The 16,266-nt window shown below is 35.2% G+C and overlaps 2 protein-coding genes and 1 long non-coding RNA gene across 4 annotated transcripts; 2 read left to right on the top strand and 1 right to left on the bottom strand.

The window, feature by feature from the left end:
• Positions 1-301: 301 nt before the first annotated feature.
• Positions 302-6,042, top strand: LOC123218590 (histone-lysine N-methyltransferase 2B-like). 2 transcript variants are annotated; one of them, XM_044640086.1, is made up of 2 exons: positions 302-418; positions 5,607-6,042. In XM_044640086.1, exons 1-2 carry the CDS (start codon positions 310-312, stop codon positions 5,861-5,863), a joined length of 366 nt encoding a protein of 121 aa, XP_044496021.1. In that variant the 5' UTR covers positions 302-309; the 3' UTR covers positions 5,864-6,042. The 2 variants fall into 2 exon arrangements, with proteins under 2 accessions (XP_044496021.1, XP_044496020.1); XM_044640085.1 differs by having other exon boundaries at positions 302-421; positions 5,610-6,042.
• On the top strand, positions 423-5,482 carry LOC123218591. Its single transcript, XR_006502722.1, has 2 exons — positions 423-489; positions 5,201-5,482. It is a non-coding gene; the product is annotated as an uncharacterized LOC123218591 (long non-coding RNA).
• A 1,938-nt stretch (positions 6,043-7,980) lies between the features above and the next one.
• LOC123219705 (protein tonB2-like) lies at positions 7,981-8,421 on the bottom strand. Its single transcript, XM_044641692.1, has one exon. It carries the CDS (start codon positions 8,419-8,421, stop codon positions 7,981-7,983), a length of 441 nt encoding a protein of 146 aa, XP_044497627.1.
• Positions 8,422-16,266: the final 7,845 nt, after the last annotated feature.

Here is a 16,266-nt window from a genome sequence, read left to right as displayed (position 1 = left end):
AAAAGAAAGAAGAATTCCCGAGGAAATAAATAATGAAGTGATCAAGGCAGCAGCTGAAAACGGCACCCATTTCGATTCTCCTAAATTTTACCAGCTTTGCATTTAGTAATCTGAATTAATTCAACCTGCAACTTTTGCTCTTTCAATGGCACGACCATCGAGATTCACCAGCTTTCCAGTTTCCAGTTCCTACCAGAGAAAGACATTTTTCTTCTTCATTCAATGCAATCATTCGATGTTTCTCTCTCTTAGTCTCTATATAAACTCCACAACAGAATTCGCTTCCTCAAAAACAGCCGCAGCCAAGCCATGGCCTCTCAACCCCACCACCTCACTCTCATCTTCTTCTTGATTTTGATCTTCAGATTTGCAGATTCTCGCCCACTTAAAGCAGAAGAAAATGAAGCAGAAAAGATGGTGAATATTGCCAAAATCTGAGAAGCAGAGTTGGTTCAATGCGGCGAACCAGAGAAGCTCAAGGAAAAAAGAGTAAAAGAATTCTGATTTTATTTCTTGTATACTAATCTTTACATGCAATGGCTTTATATATTGTAAACTACAATGTATTTTCGGTAACATAATATTATACAATCAATATAAACATGATTCTAGGGGTGTGATTGCTGGTTCTCTGGGATATGATATGCTTGATCTTCTGGATATGATTTGCATGATTTGCTTGATCTTCTGGATATGATTTGCATGATTTCCAGGGATGTGGATTTGATTCTGACTTCCAATACTCCCCCTCAAGCTGGTGGTTTGTAGATGTCATAAACTCCAAGCTTGTGTAAGAGATAAAAATGTTGTTTTGATCCTAGAGGTTTGGTGAATATGTCAGCCAACTGTTCTGTGGTTCGAATGTGATAAGGTTTAATTAAGCCTTCCTGTATTTTGTCTCTTACAAAGTGACAGTCGATCTCTATATGCTTAGTTCTTTCATGGAAGACTGGGTTGGTAGAAATATCCTTTGCTGCCTTATTGTCACAATAGAGTTCAACTGGTTCTGAGATTATCACGCCCAGATCTTCTAATAGACCACGAATCCATATTATTTCACAAGTAGTTTTTGCCATTGCACGATATTCTGCTTCAGCTGAAGAAAGAGAGACGGTAGGTTGCTTCTTTGTTTTCCATGATATAAGAGAATCCCCAAGTTTTACACAGAAACCTGTCAATGATTTCCTTGTCATGGGACATGTACCCCAGTCTGAGTCGCAGTAAGCCGTTAGTTTCAGGTTTTTATTGCGAGGGAATAATAACCCTAGACCTGGACATCCTTTTAGGTATTTGATCACTTTTAAGGCTGCATCCATGTGGGACTGTTTTGGTGCATGCATGAATTGGCTGAGGATCTGAACTGCATAACTAATGTCTGGTCTGGTCATTGTGAGATAGATTAGTCGTCCCACTAGTCGTTGATATTCGAGATGATCCTGTAGTGGTGAGTCATCTGCTGTTTCACGATCGTATTCTTGACTAGTGAGTTTGACATTTTGTTCTACTGGAATTATACTTGGTTTGCAAGCAGATAATCCAGTGTCTGCTATTAACTCCAAAGCATATTTCCTTTGGCTGAGGACGATTCCATCTGCAGATCGAGCAATTTCAATCCCCAAAAAATATTTTGGAGATCCCAAATCTTTAATCCTGAATGACTTATGGAGGTGACTTTTCAGCTCTTCTATGGCGATCGTATCATTTCCAGTTATGAGGATATCATCTACATAAACTACCAAACATATGAATGATTTTCCTTGTCCTTTTGTGAATAAGGCATAATCATGTTTTGACTGTTTGAAACCCAACGTGATCAATGCTTCAGTAATTTTGGTGTTCCATTGTCGAGACGCTTGTTTCAGGCCATACAGAGATTTTCGCAGTCGACATACCAGATTATCCTCCCCCTGTCTGCGAATCCCTGGTGGAACTTCCATATAGATCTCTTCATCTAAGTCCCCATGAAGAAAAGCATTGTGAACGTCCATCTGATGAATAGTCCAATCATAAGAGGCTGCGATGGCGAGAAGTGTGCGAACTGTAACATGTTTGATGACAGGCGAAAAAGTCTCTTGGTAATCAAGTCCTTCCTGTTGGGTGAACCCTTTTGCAACCAATCGAGCTTTATACCGTTCAATGGAGCCATCAGCCCGGTGCTTGATCTTGAAGACCCATTTGCAACCGATGGGTTTTCTATGAGATGGTCGTGGTACTAAGTCCCAGGTTTTATTGAGATATAGAGCTTCTAACTCTTCTGCCATTGCTTGTTGCCACTGAGGTAATTGAACTGCTTCCGAATATGAATTAGGTTCTCGATATGCAGAGATGTGACTGATGGAGACTCTGTGCTCTGGAGATAACCTGTCATAGTTAATATATTGAGAGATAGCATAAGGTTCAGATGAAACAGTACAAACATAGTCAGTGCTCCAAATAGGAGGTTTGATGGTTCGTGATGATCGTCTCAAAGGAGCTTGTGCAGGATCATCAAGGGTAACGGGAACGTCCATGGATGGTGAAGTTGAATCTTGAGTAGGTGAAGATGGGACAACACCTTGTTCAGAGCCTGTTGATAGACCGCCAGTGTTGCGAGGCAATGGGATAGCTTCATATCTTTCTTCAAGGAACTCATTGTGTGTCGTCGGTGGTGAACCAATGGGTGTCGTGTCTGTGATCTCATTAGCAAAAGGAAAAACATCTTCATGAAATGTGACGTCTCTACTGATGAAGAATTTATCTGCTGCCATATCATAAAGACGATATCCCTTTTGTAGTGGGGGATATCCCATGAAGACACAACGAGTGGCTCTAGTGTCAAATTTGTCTATTTGCTGAAGTTTGGTGGAGTAGCAGAGACACCCAAATACTTTTAAATTTCTGATGTCTGGTTTTTTGCCAAAGAGAAGTTCATAAGGTGTTTTATCACCCAGAACCTTGGTTGGCATTCTATTGATCAGATAGGCTGCCGTGACCACACAATCTCCCCAGAATTTAGGTGGTATTTTGGATTGGTGTTTAAGAGCACGGGCTACTTCTAATAGATGCCTATGTTTTCGTTCCACAGTACCATTTTGTTGGGGTGTGTAAGGGCAGGAACTCTCATGTAAAATTCCTTGAGAATTAAGGTAAGTAGTGGTGGTATGGTTAAAGAATTCTTTGGCATTATCTGTTCGGATTCGTTGGATTTTTGTGTGGAATTGAGTTTGGACCATGGATACGAATTTCAAGAAAAAGGTATGTGTTTGGGCTTTTGAGTTCATGAGGTATAACCATGTGGCACGTGAAAAGTCATCCACTATGGTAAGGAAGTATTTGGATCCATCATAATTAGGAGTATTATAAGGTCCCCAAATATCCAAATGTATTAATTGGAATGGTTTTGTGGTTGAAGTAATGCTTGTGGGAAAGGTAGTGCGAGTTTGCTTAGCAAGAGGGCAAATGGGACATTTTGGATATGGAATAGTACTTGAATGTCCTAATCTTTGATGGGAAATAAATGACATTTTATTAATTTGATTTGTATTACAGTAGGGAGAAGTAATACAAGTTTTATTTAATAAAGAAAATGTCTTGGGGTTCGGTGTCCAGTAGTATAGTCCATGTTGTTCTTTACCCAAGCCCATCAGATTGCCAGTCGAATGGTCCTGAAATGTGCATATAGTAGGTAGAAAGGTTACTACACATTTGTTGTCTATGCATAGTTTGGAAACGGAGATGAGGTTAAAGCGGAATGTGGGTATACAAAGGGCATTTTTAAGTGTGAGTTTACCTAATTGGACATCTCCTATTTGGGTGGCTTGAGTTGTGGTCCCATTTGGTAATTTGACGGGTGTTGGAGGAGATAGGTATTTTTTGTTGGTACAAAATTTTGGGGAACATATTATATGGTCACTAGCCCCTGAATCTATTATCCAAACATCCGAAGAAATAAAAGTATTAAAACACGAAACCGTACCTGCGTATGGAGTGGAGATGTCATTGCCTTTTGGTATCTGATTCAGAAGTTGGATCAGTTGATCATATTGTTCAGACGAAAGACCAGTTGTAGCTCCCATACTTGTTGAAGCCGTTTGATTTGCAGTGGGCCCTTCTACCTTTGTTTTGCTGAATCCAGGACGACCATGCAGCTTCCAACAAGTGTCTTTGGTGTGGTTACGTCGTTTGCAATAATCACAATATAGCTTTCCCTTTTGTTTGGGTGGCTGATTGGAATTATTAAAATTGCTTGGGACTTGACGAAAATTGTTAAAAGCTTGGGTGCCAAACTGATTTTGTGCTGTGGACGAATATGGGCCGTTGGATCTCTTGACTCCATCCTGGCCGTTGATCTTGCTATTAAAACTTTGAGCTTGCCCTATTTCACCATCTTCTCCAGACGTCTCCCTTCTTTGATAAGCAGCCAAAGCCGCCATGCCCTTTTCTTCATGGTGACCAAGACTCCTCTGGCTTTCATCTTGGACGGCAAGGTGGTACGCGCGTCGGAGCGACGGTGCTTCCGCAAAAGTGAGGATATGGGTTCTGAAAGCCGCAAATCCTTCATTCAGCCCCATCAGAAAGCGCGTCAATCTCTCCCGTTCCTTCGCGCGTTGGAGCTGTCGGAGAACCTCCGGTGGTGCAACGATCGACTCCTCAACAGCATCTAATTCGTTCCAAGCGGCAGAAAGCTTGTTGAAGTAGTTCGTGACGGGCAGATTTTCTTGTCGGATCTCCGCAAGAATCTGTCGAACGCTGTAGATTTTTGCAAGGTCTAAAGCTCCATACATGTCTTTGATGAATCCCCAAAGCTCGCCTGCATCTTCTGTAGGTGGTAGACCAGCCGCGATCTCTTCAGTCAGACAATTGCTAATCCAGGCACGGACAAGAGTGTTACATCTCATCCAAAATCGGACAAGATCGGGTTCCGTCGGCATGGGAACAGTGCCATCGATGAATCCAATCTTGTCTTTTGCGATGAGGGCTCTTCTGAAATCCCTAGCCCACTGTGCATAATTATCGGCTCCGGTCAGCGTCTGTTTTATTAACACGAGTTCTGGTCCATCCGATGGTGAAGCATAAAGAACATCTCCAGGCTCCGGTTTATTTTTGTTTGAGTGAACCAGCCGAAACGCTGGCATTTGTGATGTTTCGGTGGTGCATTCGGGTGATGTTTCGGTGGTTGCTTTGATTGGTTCCATCTAATCCAATCTTTGTCTTTGTGCAGATTGATGGAATGCGAGAGTGTTGGAACTGAAGGCCAAGAAAAAAAAATTCGGAAGATCACAGGAGCAATTCGGAACGTTGCTCTGATACCATGCCAAAATCTGAGAAGCAGAGTTGGTTCAATGCGGCGAACCAGAGAAGCTCAAGGAAAAAAGAGTAAAAGAATTCTGATTTTATTTCTTGTATACTAATCTTTACATGCAATGGCTTTATATATTGTAAACTACAATGTATTTTCGGTAACATAATATTATACAATCAATATAAACATGATTCTAGGGGTGTGATTGCTGGTTCTCTGGGATATGATATGCTTGATCTTCTGGATATGATTTGCATGATTTGCTTGATCTTCTGGATATGATTTGCATGATTTCCAGGGATGTGGATTTGATTCTGACTTCCAATAAATATTAAGGCTAATTTTAATAACAATAACAACAAGCAGGAGAGGAAGAAGATGAACCTGAAAGATATGAAAGACTTGGGGGCTTTTCCTCTTCCTGATAGAATTCCCTTTTTACCTCCATGGCCAAACCTTCCATTGCCATCTCCACTGCCAAACTTGCCTTTTCCTCCCAACCCTTTTAACGCGCCATTGCCACCCTTTCCTTTTACTTTCCCATTTCCTCCCTTTCCCTTTAATGCACCTCCTGCTCCATGAGTACTTTACTAATTTCCATGAAAATAGCAGCTAGCTCTGAGTCCATTTATGAAGCTTAATCGAGTCATGTTGTCATTTACAAGTCTTGCTTTCTCTTTTTCTCTCATGCATATGTACAAATATTGTAATTTCCTGTTTGTCATTAGTGTAAAAATAAATAAATAAACTTCTTGTGGTCATGAGATATTGTTCATGTTTTTAATTTCTTTGTTATTTAATTTGATTCATTTTAGAATAATACTATAAATCATTCTAATCTTTTAATCAATGAACAATTTCTGGTAATAAAGTATAAAAATCTCATAAAATTTATTATAACGTTTACCCATAAAACAAAGAAATTAATTTTATTAATGTATATCATGAAATGATTGTAATATAAAATTGGGCCAAAGGACTTATTCCCACATAAGGTTTGATGTTTCCCAAATTTCTTCTTGTTAATTTTGTAAAACCTAAAGTTTCATCTATCAGGGGTTAATTTAAACACTTTCTGTTAATTTATGATTTAAATAACTATTTTTATCTTAATTCTAGTAAAATAACCAAAATACCCTTAAATTTATATATCAATTTTATCCTTTACCAAGAAAATGATCAAAATACCCTCCTATTTAAATTATTAATTTAGTGAATTAATTAAGTAATTCAATATAAATTACAGATTTATCTATTACCATAAATTACCGATTTACCCTTTAACATATAATGTCCAAATCAATGTTCCTCAAACTGTTATATTCAATAATGTAATTCAATCAATGGTCTGAATTGTTGGATTGCATGAATTTGCTGTATTGGATTGCATATTTATGTATCCTATTAGTTTGCATATAAGCTGCATAATTTTTAGTATTTTTTTCTTTCAAGTAATTTTTCTGTTTCTTATTTACCCCTTTGTGCATAGCATATTAATAACACAATAAGTAAAAATTATATCCAATGTACAAAGTATAATTAAGTAAGTTTCTTCCTTTTGATATCCAATTTGACACTTTGAAATACGCGTCTCCATATCCAATATACAAAGTCAAGTTCATTCTTCACAAGCTATAGAACAAAAAAAAAAAAAAAATTACAGATAAACTCCACCCAATGTTCTTCACGAATTGAAATATACATCTTCCTCTAATGATCAATTTATTAGCATAATACATTGAATTATATCACACAAATTTTCAAAGCTATGGAGAAACTCTCATATATCAACATCCACGTTGGGTGTTTTACAAAACATTTGTACTTTTACTTTATTGCCCTTTACACTAACGAGTTCCGCAAATTTTAATGTCTGAAGGGTGGGACTTTGGGTTTTACAAAGTTAGCAGATGAGATTTTGAGAAAGCAACAAACCTTTGGTGGGAATAAGTCATTTGACCTATAAAATAAGTTAAAATCTAAACGCATAAGTAGAGATGAATTTCAGCTAAGCTAGTTAGAGTTTGAATTTATGTTTGGTCTAAACAAGCTAAATTTGAACAAAAGCTCTAGCTCGACAACTTAGTTTGAGTTTAAGAGATCTTTGACATCCTTCATCGGAGCTTTACTTTTTTGGCGATTATTCTTCTTTCTTTGGTAATTCTCTTCTTTTTCTTTGGTCGTTCTTTTTTTTTTTTTTTTGTATAACTCATAGTCTTCACTAACACTACTATTCACATTCAAGTTAATTTAAATTCGAATTCAAACTAAATTTGAGATAACTCTTATTCATTATTAACTTGATTTAAATCTATCGTTCATGTGTTAGAGTGTGAGAGGCTTTAATATATTGAATTGTGTGATGAGCATCAACCCATTTATTCATTATTCACAATAGTGAATAAACAGGATGACATTATTTACTAGTCTATGAAGTGATTCAGATTATACAAATTAATATAACCATAATAAATATTTATTTAGAACCCTTTAATATTTTATTTATACCAAAAAAAAAAATTACACGACTCGAGACACATTGAAAACATCATAAATTTCCATCACCCTCACACAAAGGCAATACTAATATCATCAAAATTTATCACGATAAAGATTTTTCTACGTACAATTATATTCGTATTCTTATTTGATACTACATATAAAGAAACGAAGGCTGCTTATGTTGACCATTTCTGGCGTCAGATGTGAAGTTCTGGGTCGCTTGGAGGAGAAGTTAAGCCAGAATTATCGAGTCCGGGACCGAAGGGGAATGTAGAGATGAAAGGCAAAGGAGGAAGATCAGGCAGCAGCTGAGGGGACGAGCTGGGAAGTGAAGGAACGACGGGAGTAAAGTTGCCTGCAACCTCCTGCTCTGGATTAGGGTTACTCAAAGTCGGGTCGGGTTCCGGGAAAGATATCGGCAATGCTGGTAAAATTGGATCTTCTTCAGGTATTGGCGGCGTTTGATCTGTTTCTGAAGGAATTGGTAGAGTGGGGTCAAGAGGGGCTTCGAACGACACTATCGATGGCGTTTCTTGGTCGTTCAACATGTAACGAGAAGATGTTGTTAGGTGAAAAAAGAGGCAAAAAAGGAGAAGAGCGGTGGCGACAGAGAGGAAAGGGATAGTGGAAGTTGCCATTGAGAAGTTTAGTCGATGGAATTTTGATGGTGAATTTGTGAAGGGTTTTATAGGAAAAATTAAGAAGGTAAGTTGGTAGTGTTTATGGGTTTCATGGGAGTTCTACTTCTAACCTGTTTCTTTAGTCAAGTTTTGTGTGTCTTTGACTTTTTAAATGGGTTGACTATTGCATTTTTATGCTTAATTGGGGGGTTATGGGTTAAAATAGTCTGTTTATTCGCTTCTATGTATACGTAATCACTTTTTTTTTTTCTATTATACACATATAATTACCTTTTAAGTTGATTTTGTTTTTAAAAGAAGAAGATTATGGGGTCATAGTTAACCAGTCAAACACCCGATTAACCAATTTTTAAAAAAATTTGTTGACTAACAATTTTTTTAAAAATAAATTGGTTAACTGGGTGGTTGGCCGGCCGACCAACCATCGGCTAACCTTCTTACTGTCAAAATCATTAAAAAATTTTACATTTTCATTTCATTTCACTTTATATTTCAGTCTTGGTTGGATAAGTGGGTGAGTTTTATCTATTAATTAAGTAAGTTTTGACTGAATAAATACAAAACCTAAAAATATTTTAGATATTTTATATTTTAAGTTATATATATAAAATAGAAAAAAAAAACTTATATATATATATATATATATATATATATATATATATATATATATATATATATATATATATAAAAGGGAAAAAATTGGTTATTTTAATTAATATCTTTAATTGGGGACTACTGCATTGGTGGATTGGGGACTACTGCATTGGTGGATGAGTGTAGATACTCTCTCACATTCGAAAAGATGCATTTTTAACAACCGATTTCATCCCTTCTAAATAAATATTCAACTTAATTCTTCGTATTAGTATTAGACTCTAACCAAACTTACTCAGGTTTAAAAGCCAACTCAGCTTAGTTTAATTCAATTTGAATTAATTTAATTCAAGTTAGAAGATTCAATTTATTTTTTAAATCAAGTATAGTCCGGCTCGTAAGTTGAGTGGATGACTCAATTCAAATTATATTAAGTAATTATTAAAACAATATTATTTTTCTAATTAGGACTTTGTTTCGTTAATGAGTCATAAATTCGAATTATGAATCTAAGTAATATATTTGAACTCTAAACTTGAGTAAAACTCGAATTAAACTCAAATCGAATAATTTTTACCTAAATCAAACTTGAACAACCCTTAATTTTATCTCGATGAACTCAAGTCAAGGGGCGTATGAGCTTAGCTTAATTCGTTTCCGCCCATATTTAATGTCTCACTCACTTATCTTACATATTATAAATAAACTTAATTTTTTCATTTTTCATCACATTTCAACTTTCTTCCATATTAAAAAACATAAATTTAAAAAATATTTTTTTTATAATTGAAAAAACAGTTTTTAGCTCTAGTCAAAACTCGAGATCAACTCCAATGGCTTGAGCTTGAGCTCAGTAATTCTTACAACTATAGCTTGAGAAGCTTAAGGCATGTCAACTCATTTCAAGTTTGATCGAACCGAGTTGATAATAAAATTCAAATTAATTTGATTCGAATCTAGTCCTAATTGTATCTTAGTAATACAGTTTGTTCATAACTTACATTGAAGTATTAACCATGATTTTAAAATTCAAACCAAACCAATCAATTTAACTAGTCTGACTGAGAATCAATAGCCACCCTAGTTTGAGTCAATTTTATTCAAGTATTTGTTATTAGATAGGATGAATCTATGGTATAACTGAGTTAAGTCATGGTTTAATTCAAGTTAATTTGGTTAAACTTTTGCGCTAACATTAACACGATGTCGGTAAAAAAATTTATGGAGACTCATCGAATCCCAATAATGATAGGTAATGTATCGTGCCACCGAGTCACATTTTATGTTTATGTTTAAAAGCGAAAAATGGAAAGTGAAAATAGTATAAAAAAATAATTGCGGGATAAATTTTTTTATTTAAATAGAAGCAAATGGTCAAAAGTTAATAGTTTCAAAATAATTTAAAAGAGGCAAAGCTTCAATAAAAATTAATTTTAGTGAAGAAAAAAACATTATAAATAAATTAAATAAGAGACAAAACTTCGTTAATATAGTTAAATCAATGAAAAGTTATGAACAAATAAAATTTTATGTACTAATATCCATAGAAATATCTAAAAAAAAAAGAAAATTAAATAATTAAAATTCTAAATATTAACTAAAAAGGTAAAATAAAAAAACAAAAAGGGGTCAAAACCGAGTTTAGTGCCCCGGCCCGAGAGGCCCAACTAATTTGCAATTCAACAATTCCATAATCCCTAAATTGCCCCCATGAAGTTCTCAAAGTTAATACAATTGGCGGGAAAAGTTAGTTGAGCAGTTGCTCAGTGGCCAACCTCCTCTCTCTCCCCCTCCTTCTCACCACAATCGCCACCATCTCCGACAAGCACAACTTCCAACAATTAAAAGATTTTGTAATATGAGTTAACATTAATTAAAATTTGATTTAATAAAATCGGATAATTAAATAGTTTATATTGGATCTGGTCCACCCATGATGGATTGACTCGATCTATTAGGGTTACAAATACAATATTAACCCATGATATGCAATATTTCAATTTTACCCTTGACAGTTATTAAAGATAACTATCACTCTCCCTCTTATTTAATATAGCGTAACTTCCATTGGGAGATGAGAACTCTTACACCAAAAGATTACAAAAAACATAGTACTCTTCTATTCTATTTTTCTGGAAGAATTTTACAAAAACAAGGAAGCAAATCAGCAAAGTGTGTTGTGGATACTCCTAGGAGTGCATCAAATCACCAAATCATCATCAATTGTCAAATTCAGTAAACCGGGTATGTTTTCTGTGATCCTGTAATTGGTATCAGAGCCATGTTATATCTGTGCAATTGTGATGTTGGTGATATAAACATGCTTAGGAAGCATGTTTAGAGATTAAATTTACATGAAAAGTAATTTGTTTTTTAAATAATGCGTACGGACGTTTTTGCTTATTGATGAATTCGTTGCAATTTTTGTGAAATTGATGCTTAGAATCATGTTATGATGAATTCTAGATATTAGTTGCATGTTTAATTAGAAAAAATTGCACCGAAACCGCATGAAATTGGACGAAATTCAGTGGTCTATGTTTCACCCAAAAACCGTGACTTTCTTGCATTTAATTCGCCGAAAATTTGATGGAACTTAATCTGCGTGTCACAGCTTCAAAAGCCATATGAAATCGTCGCCAGAGGGCGGCCGAAAGATAGCCAATTTTGCTGTCAAAATATTAGGGTTCATACTACATCGCAGGTCGTAATCGGGTTGGGAAAACCTGATTGCCCAACCCGATTGGTCAACCGGTTGGTCAAACTCGACGGTCAACAGTTCAACCTGTTTATTCAGTGGGGTCAACCCAACCCGAATCCTGACCCATGGGTAACCCGATCAACTGTTGACGGTCAATGGTCAAATAGTTGACTAGTCAACTATCAACATTTGATCGCACGTGAATGCACGTGGCGACGCATGATGACCTAGTTCTAGTGCGTGGAGGTGCATGACATTGCATGAATTAAGTTCTTCGGTGCGTGGAAGCGAATGAGCCAGTGTTTTGGCAAGTGAGAGTGCGTGCATGCTTCTATTTATGCTCGACAGCTTATATTAGCTCAGATTCTATTCTATGTGATTTGTTTATGCATGAATTGAACATTTATAGGTGTTATTTTGATCATGGTTTTGAATTATACATTGCTAAACAAGTGAACATTTGTTGTTTATACTGTTATACGTGTATAATTTATTATTATCCATTTGTTGGTCATAATAGGGTGAACATATTGACTAAAGATTACTATCTAAACTATAAGAGGAATCTGAAGCGTAACTTCTTCACTCACATTTGGATCATGATTGAAAGAATATTAGAATTGAGAAATGAGGGCATATCCCTAACTCATAATGAAAGGATTTATGGACTATTGATATCATTGTTTGATAATTGAACCAATATAATCACTAATATTATCTAGGACGACAAGAATGTATTGAATTTATGAGATTGTTTGTATGAGTTACAAAAGGCAGAAGAGCGAAACATTGTTATTAATATAAGAAAAACAACAACTCTTTCTATTTTCCCAAATCAACAGAATGCAACGCATGTTGGCTATTGCAAACAGTGCAGAAACTTTATATTAGATAAAGTTACTCCAAGGATTGTTGAAAAAATAGAAGAAGTTTATTGTCTTTGGAATTGGTATCGAATTGAAAATCAATTGATTGTTAAAATGTCATGTTTTAACAATTATAAACCACATATCAAAGAGAGTTCAGATTCTAGTTCAAGTCAAGAATAGTCATACTCATTGAATTTCATGTCCATATTTATTTTCATGTGTATTTGTTTATTTATTAATTATAGTTATGTTGAACTCCATGTTGATATAATATAATATATTTTATGGTTATTTGTGGGAATTCTGAGACTGATAAAATTTAATTATTCTCGTCTAGAATATATATTGACGTGATTGGATTAATTGTTAAAATGTGAAACATTTGTGTCATAGACGATGATTGGAAACATAGTGAACTTTCGACTTTATGCCTTATGTGACATATTTTAATTTTTAATGCACAATTGCGACAATAAAATGTGTATATATCTTATTGTTGGTGTTGTGTTGCGTATCTCTGTAGTTATCTATTGAAATAGCTTCGAAAAACATAATTGCCAATTTGAATAAGGGAGAAAGATTGAATGGGGACAATTATAAAATATGGAGAATGCACTATATCCTAGATGAGCAGGATGCCTTTGAAGCTGTTAATCAGGTTATGGAAGAGCCCCAATTGACTGAGGGGCAGAATCCTAATAATGCCCAACATAAGCTTGATATGGACGCTTATAATTTCTGGAAAAAGAAAGATTCAATTGCTAGAGGTAAACTCATCAGCTCAATGAATGATGATATTGTTTATCAGTATGAGCAATTTGAAATTATAAATGCTATATGGGGTGGCATTGAAAGAAACATTTGGAGGAACGATCGTCTTTAAACTAAGGCAGTTGACCATCAAGTTTGATACATATAAGAAAGTTTCCAATAAGCCGATAAAGCAATATCTGAGGGAAATGTCAAACATGATAACTGAGTTGAAGAAAGTTGGGCATGAACTAACTGATGAATAGCAAGTGCAGGCTGTTATACGATCTCTTCCTGATAGTTAGAAGCACATAAAAGCGAACATGACCCATAATGACAATATAAGGACTTTTGATGATATTGCTTGCGGTCTTGAACTGGAAGCTAAGCGCCAAGAGGCTGCTAGACCAAATGCTCATACATATGTTGTTGAGTCCAGTTCAAAGAAGTATTCTGACTATAAAAGAAAATGGAAAAAATCCAGAAAGGGGAAGGAGATCGTCCAAGGACCTATGAACAAGAACAAACAATTCAAGCATAAAAGAGGCAAGCGTTCTGGGAAAAGAGATAAGTCGAAACTGACATGTTATAACTATGGTAATAAGGGTCATTTTGCTCGTGAATGCACAGAGCCGAAAAGGTATTGCCTTATCTTGTCTCAAATTATGAGATTTATGTTTCCAATACCGTTTTCTTAACTGAATTTTATCCTATGTGGACTGTAGACTCAAGAGCCACAAACCATGTAGCTCGTGACAAAGACGCTTTCGTAGAATTTTGTCTAATACCGAGGGAAACACGGTGGATATATGTAAACAATAATACCAAAGTAGAAGTAAAAGGAATGCGCATATGCAAATTGGTTTTGTACTATAGTCAAACCTTGTACCTACATGATGTTTTATATGCTCTAGAAATTTGACGAAATCTGGTCTCTGTAATGGTTCTATTAAAACTAGAATATTTTTTATTTTCTCTGGAAACTTGGTTAAACTTTATTATAATGATGTATTTTATGGATGTGGATTTCTATCTAAAGGTTTTATGGTGTTGGACACCTTAAATTGTATTAATGATAATACTGTCAGTTTTTCTTTATTTGTAATCCTAATAGTCTAGATATGGATGCAAATAAATGACATGCTAGATTAGGACATATTGGTCAAGAGAGAATGAACAAACTAGCCCATAAAGGTTTATTAGGAGCTGTCATAAAATTAGATTTGTCTATTTGTGAGCATTGTCTAGCAGGAAAAACTACTAGAAAACATTTTGACAAAGCTATTAGAGTTAAAGTTTCTCTACAACTTATACACTCAAATATTTACGGTCCTATGAATGTTAGAGCTAGAAAATGAGCATTTTATTTTATCACTTTGATAGATGATTATTCACATTTTGGTTATATCTATTTGATCTCTTATAAGTCAGAAACAATAGATTGGTTTAGACATTATATGAATGAGGGTGAGAATTAGTTAGACAAAAGAATAAAAACCTTGAGAATTGATCGATGTCTTGAAATATTTATCTACTGATTTTAAGGAATTATATAGTGAAAAATGAATTATGAGGCAATTAACGATTCCTAGAACTCCGTAACAAAATGATCTAATGAAGAGACGAAACCGAACACTGTACGATGGCACAAACAAATCTTTCAATTTCGTATTGGGGAGATGCTTTATTGACTGCAATTTATATACTTGATCGTGTGCCCACTAAGTCAGTAACTTTCACACCTTATGCGTTATGGACAAGTAGGAAACCTAAATTAAATATGATATGCCCTTGGGGATCTACTACATATATCCATGACACATTCCAAAATTCAAAAAATTGGGTCCAAGAGGCAAGAAATGTATCTTTATAAGATACTCTGAACACTCCAAAGGGTACATGTTCATAGGAAAGGACTTTGATGAAAGAATAACTGAAATAAAATCTCAAGATGCAACATTCATAGAAGATGAATTTCCTAAAAATGGTGATATTGATAAAAGTCTTCATCTGTATGAAACAGAAGAGGAATGTGGAGAAGGTTTGTCCCAACAACCATCAGTTGTGTCATAAGAGACGATGTCTCTACCTGTTACAGATAGTGGGAGCAATGAGGTTATGCTCCAACCTATTTTGGATAGTGGGAGTGAAGATCCTTAATTGCGTTGGAGCGAATGTTCTCGAATCCCTAAAAGACGTTTCGAAATTGAAAATGAAGTTTTCATAACTGCTCCTCCAGAAGACGATGAGCCTAAAAATATCAAAGAAGCTTCATCATCTCTCAATAAGGAAAAGTGACAAAAAGCATTAGAAGAAGAAATGAAATCCATGGAACTTAACCAAGTTTGGAGTCTAATGGACTTACCACCAGGTCGAAAACCCATTAGAAATAAATGGATTCTCAAAATTAAACGAAAGACGGATGACTCAATAGATAGATATAAAGCTCGCCTAGTGGCAAAAGGTTATACCCAACAAGAAGCTATAGATTATAAAGAAACTTTTTCGCCTATTGTAAGGTTTACTTCAATCTATGTCATTCTAGCTATAGTAGCACACTTAGATCTAGAATTGCATCAGATGAATGTCAAAACAGCTTTTCTTAATAGAGAGCTTGACGAAGAAATCTACATGGATTAGCTTAGGTTTTGAGGTAAAAGGCCAAGAGCGCAAAGTATGCAAGCTCCAAAAATCTATATATGGCATAAAACAGTCATCAAGACAATGGTACTTAAAATTTCATAAGACGATATTGTCTTATAATTTTAAGATGTTAGAACAAGATCACTGTGTTTATGTGACAAGGTCTGATAACAAATTTGTAATTTTATCTCTTTATGTGGATGATGTGCTGATAATTAGGAGTGATTTGAAATATGTGATGATCATTAAAAATAGGTTATCTGTAAATTTTGACATGAAAGATAT

The sequence above is a fragment of the Mangifera indica genome, chromosome 6, assembly GCF_011075055.1.
Source record: "Mangifera indica cultivar Alphonso chromosome 6, CATAS_Mindica_2.1, whole genome shotgun sequence".
Taxonomy (NCBI): Eukaryota; Viridiplantae; Streptophyta; class Magnoliopsida; order Sapindales; family Anacardiaceae; genus Mangifera; species Mangifera indica.
This window is presented reverse-complemented; position numbering and strand designations above follow the sequence as displayed.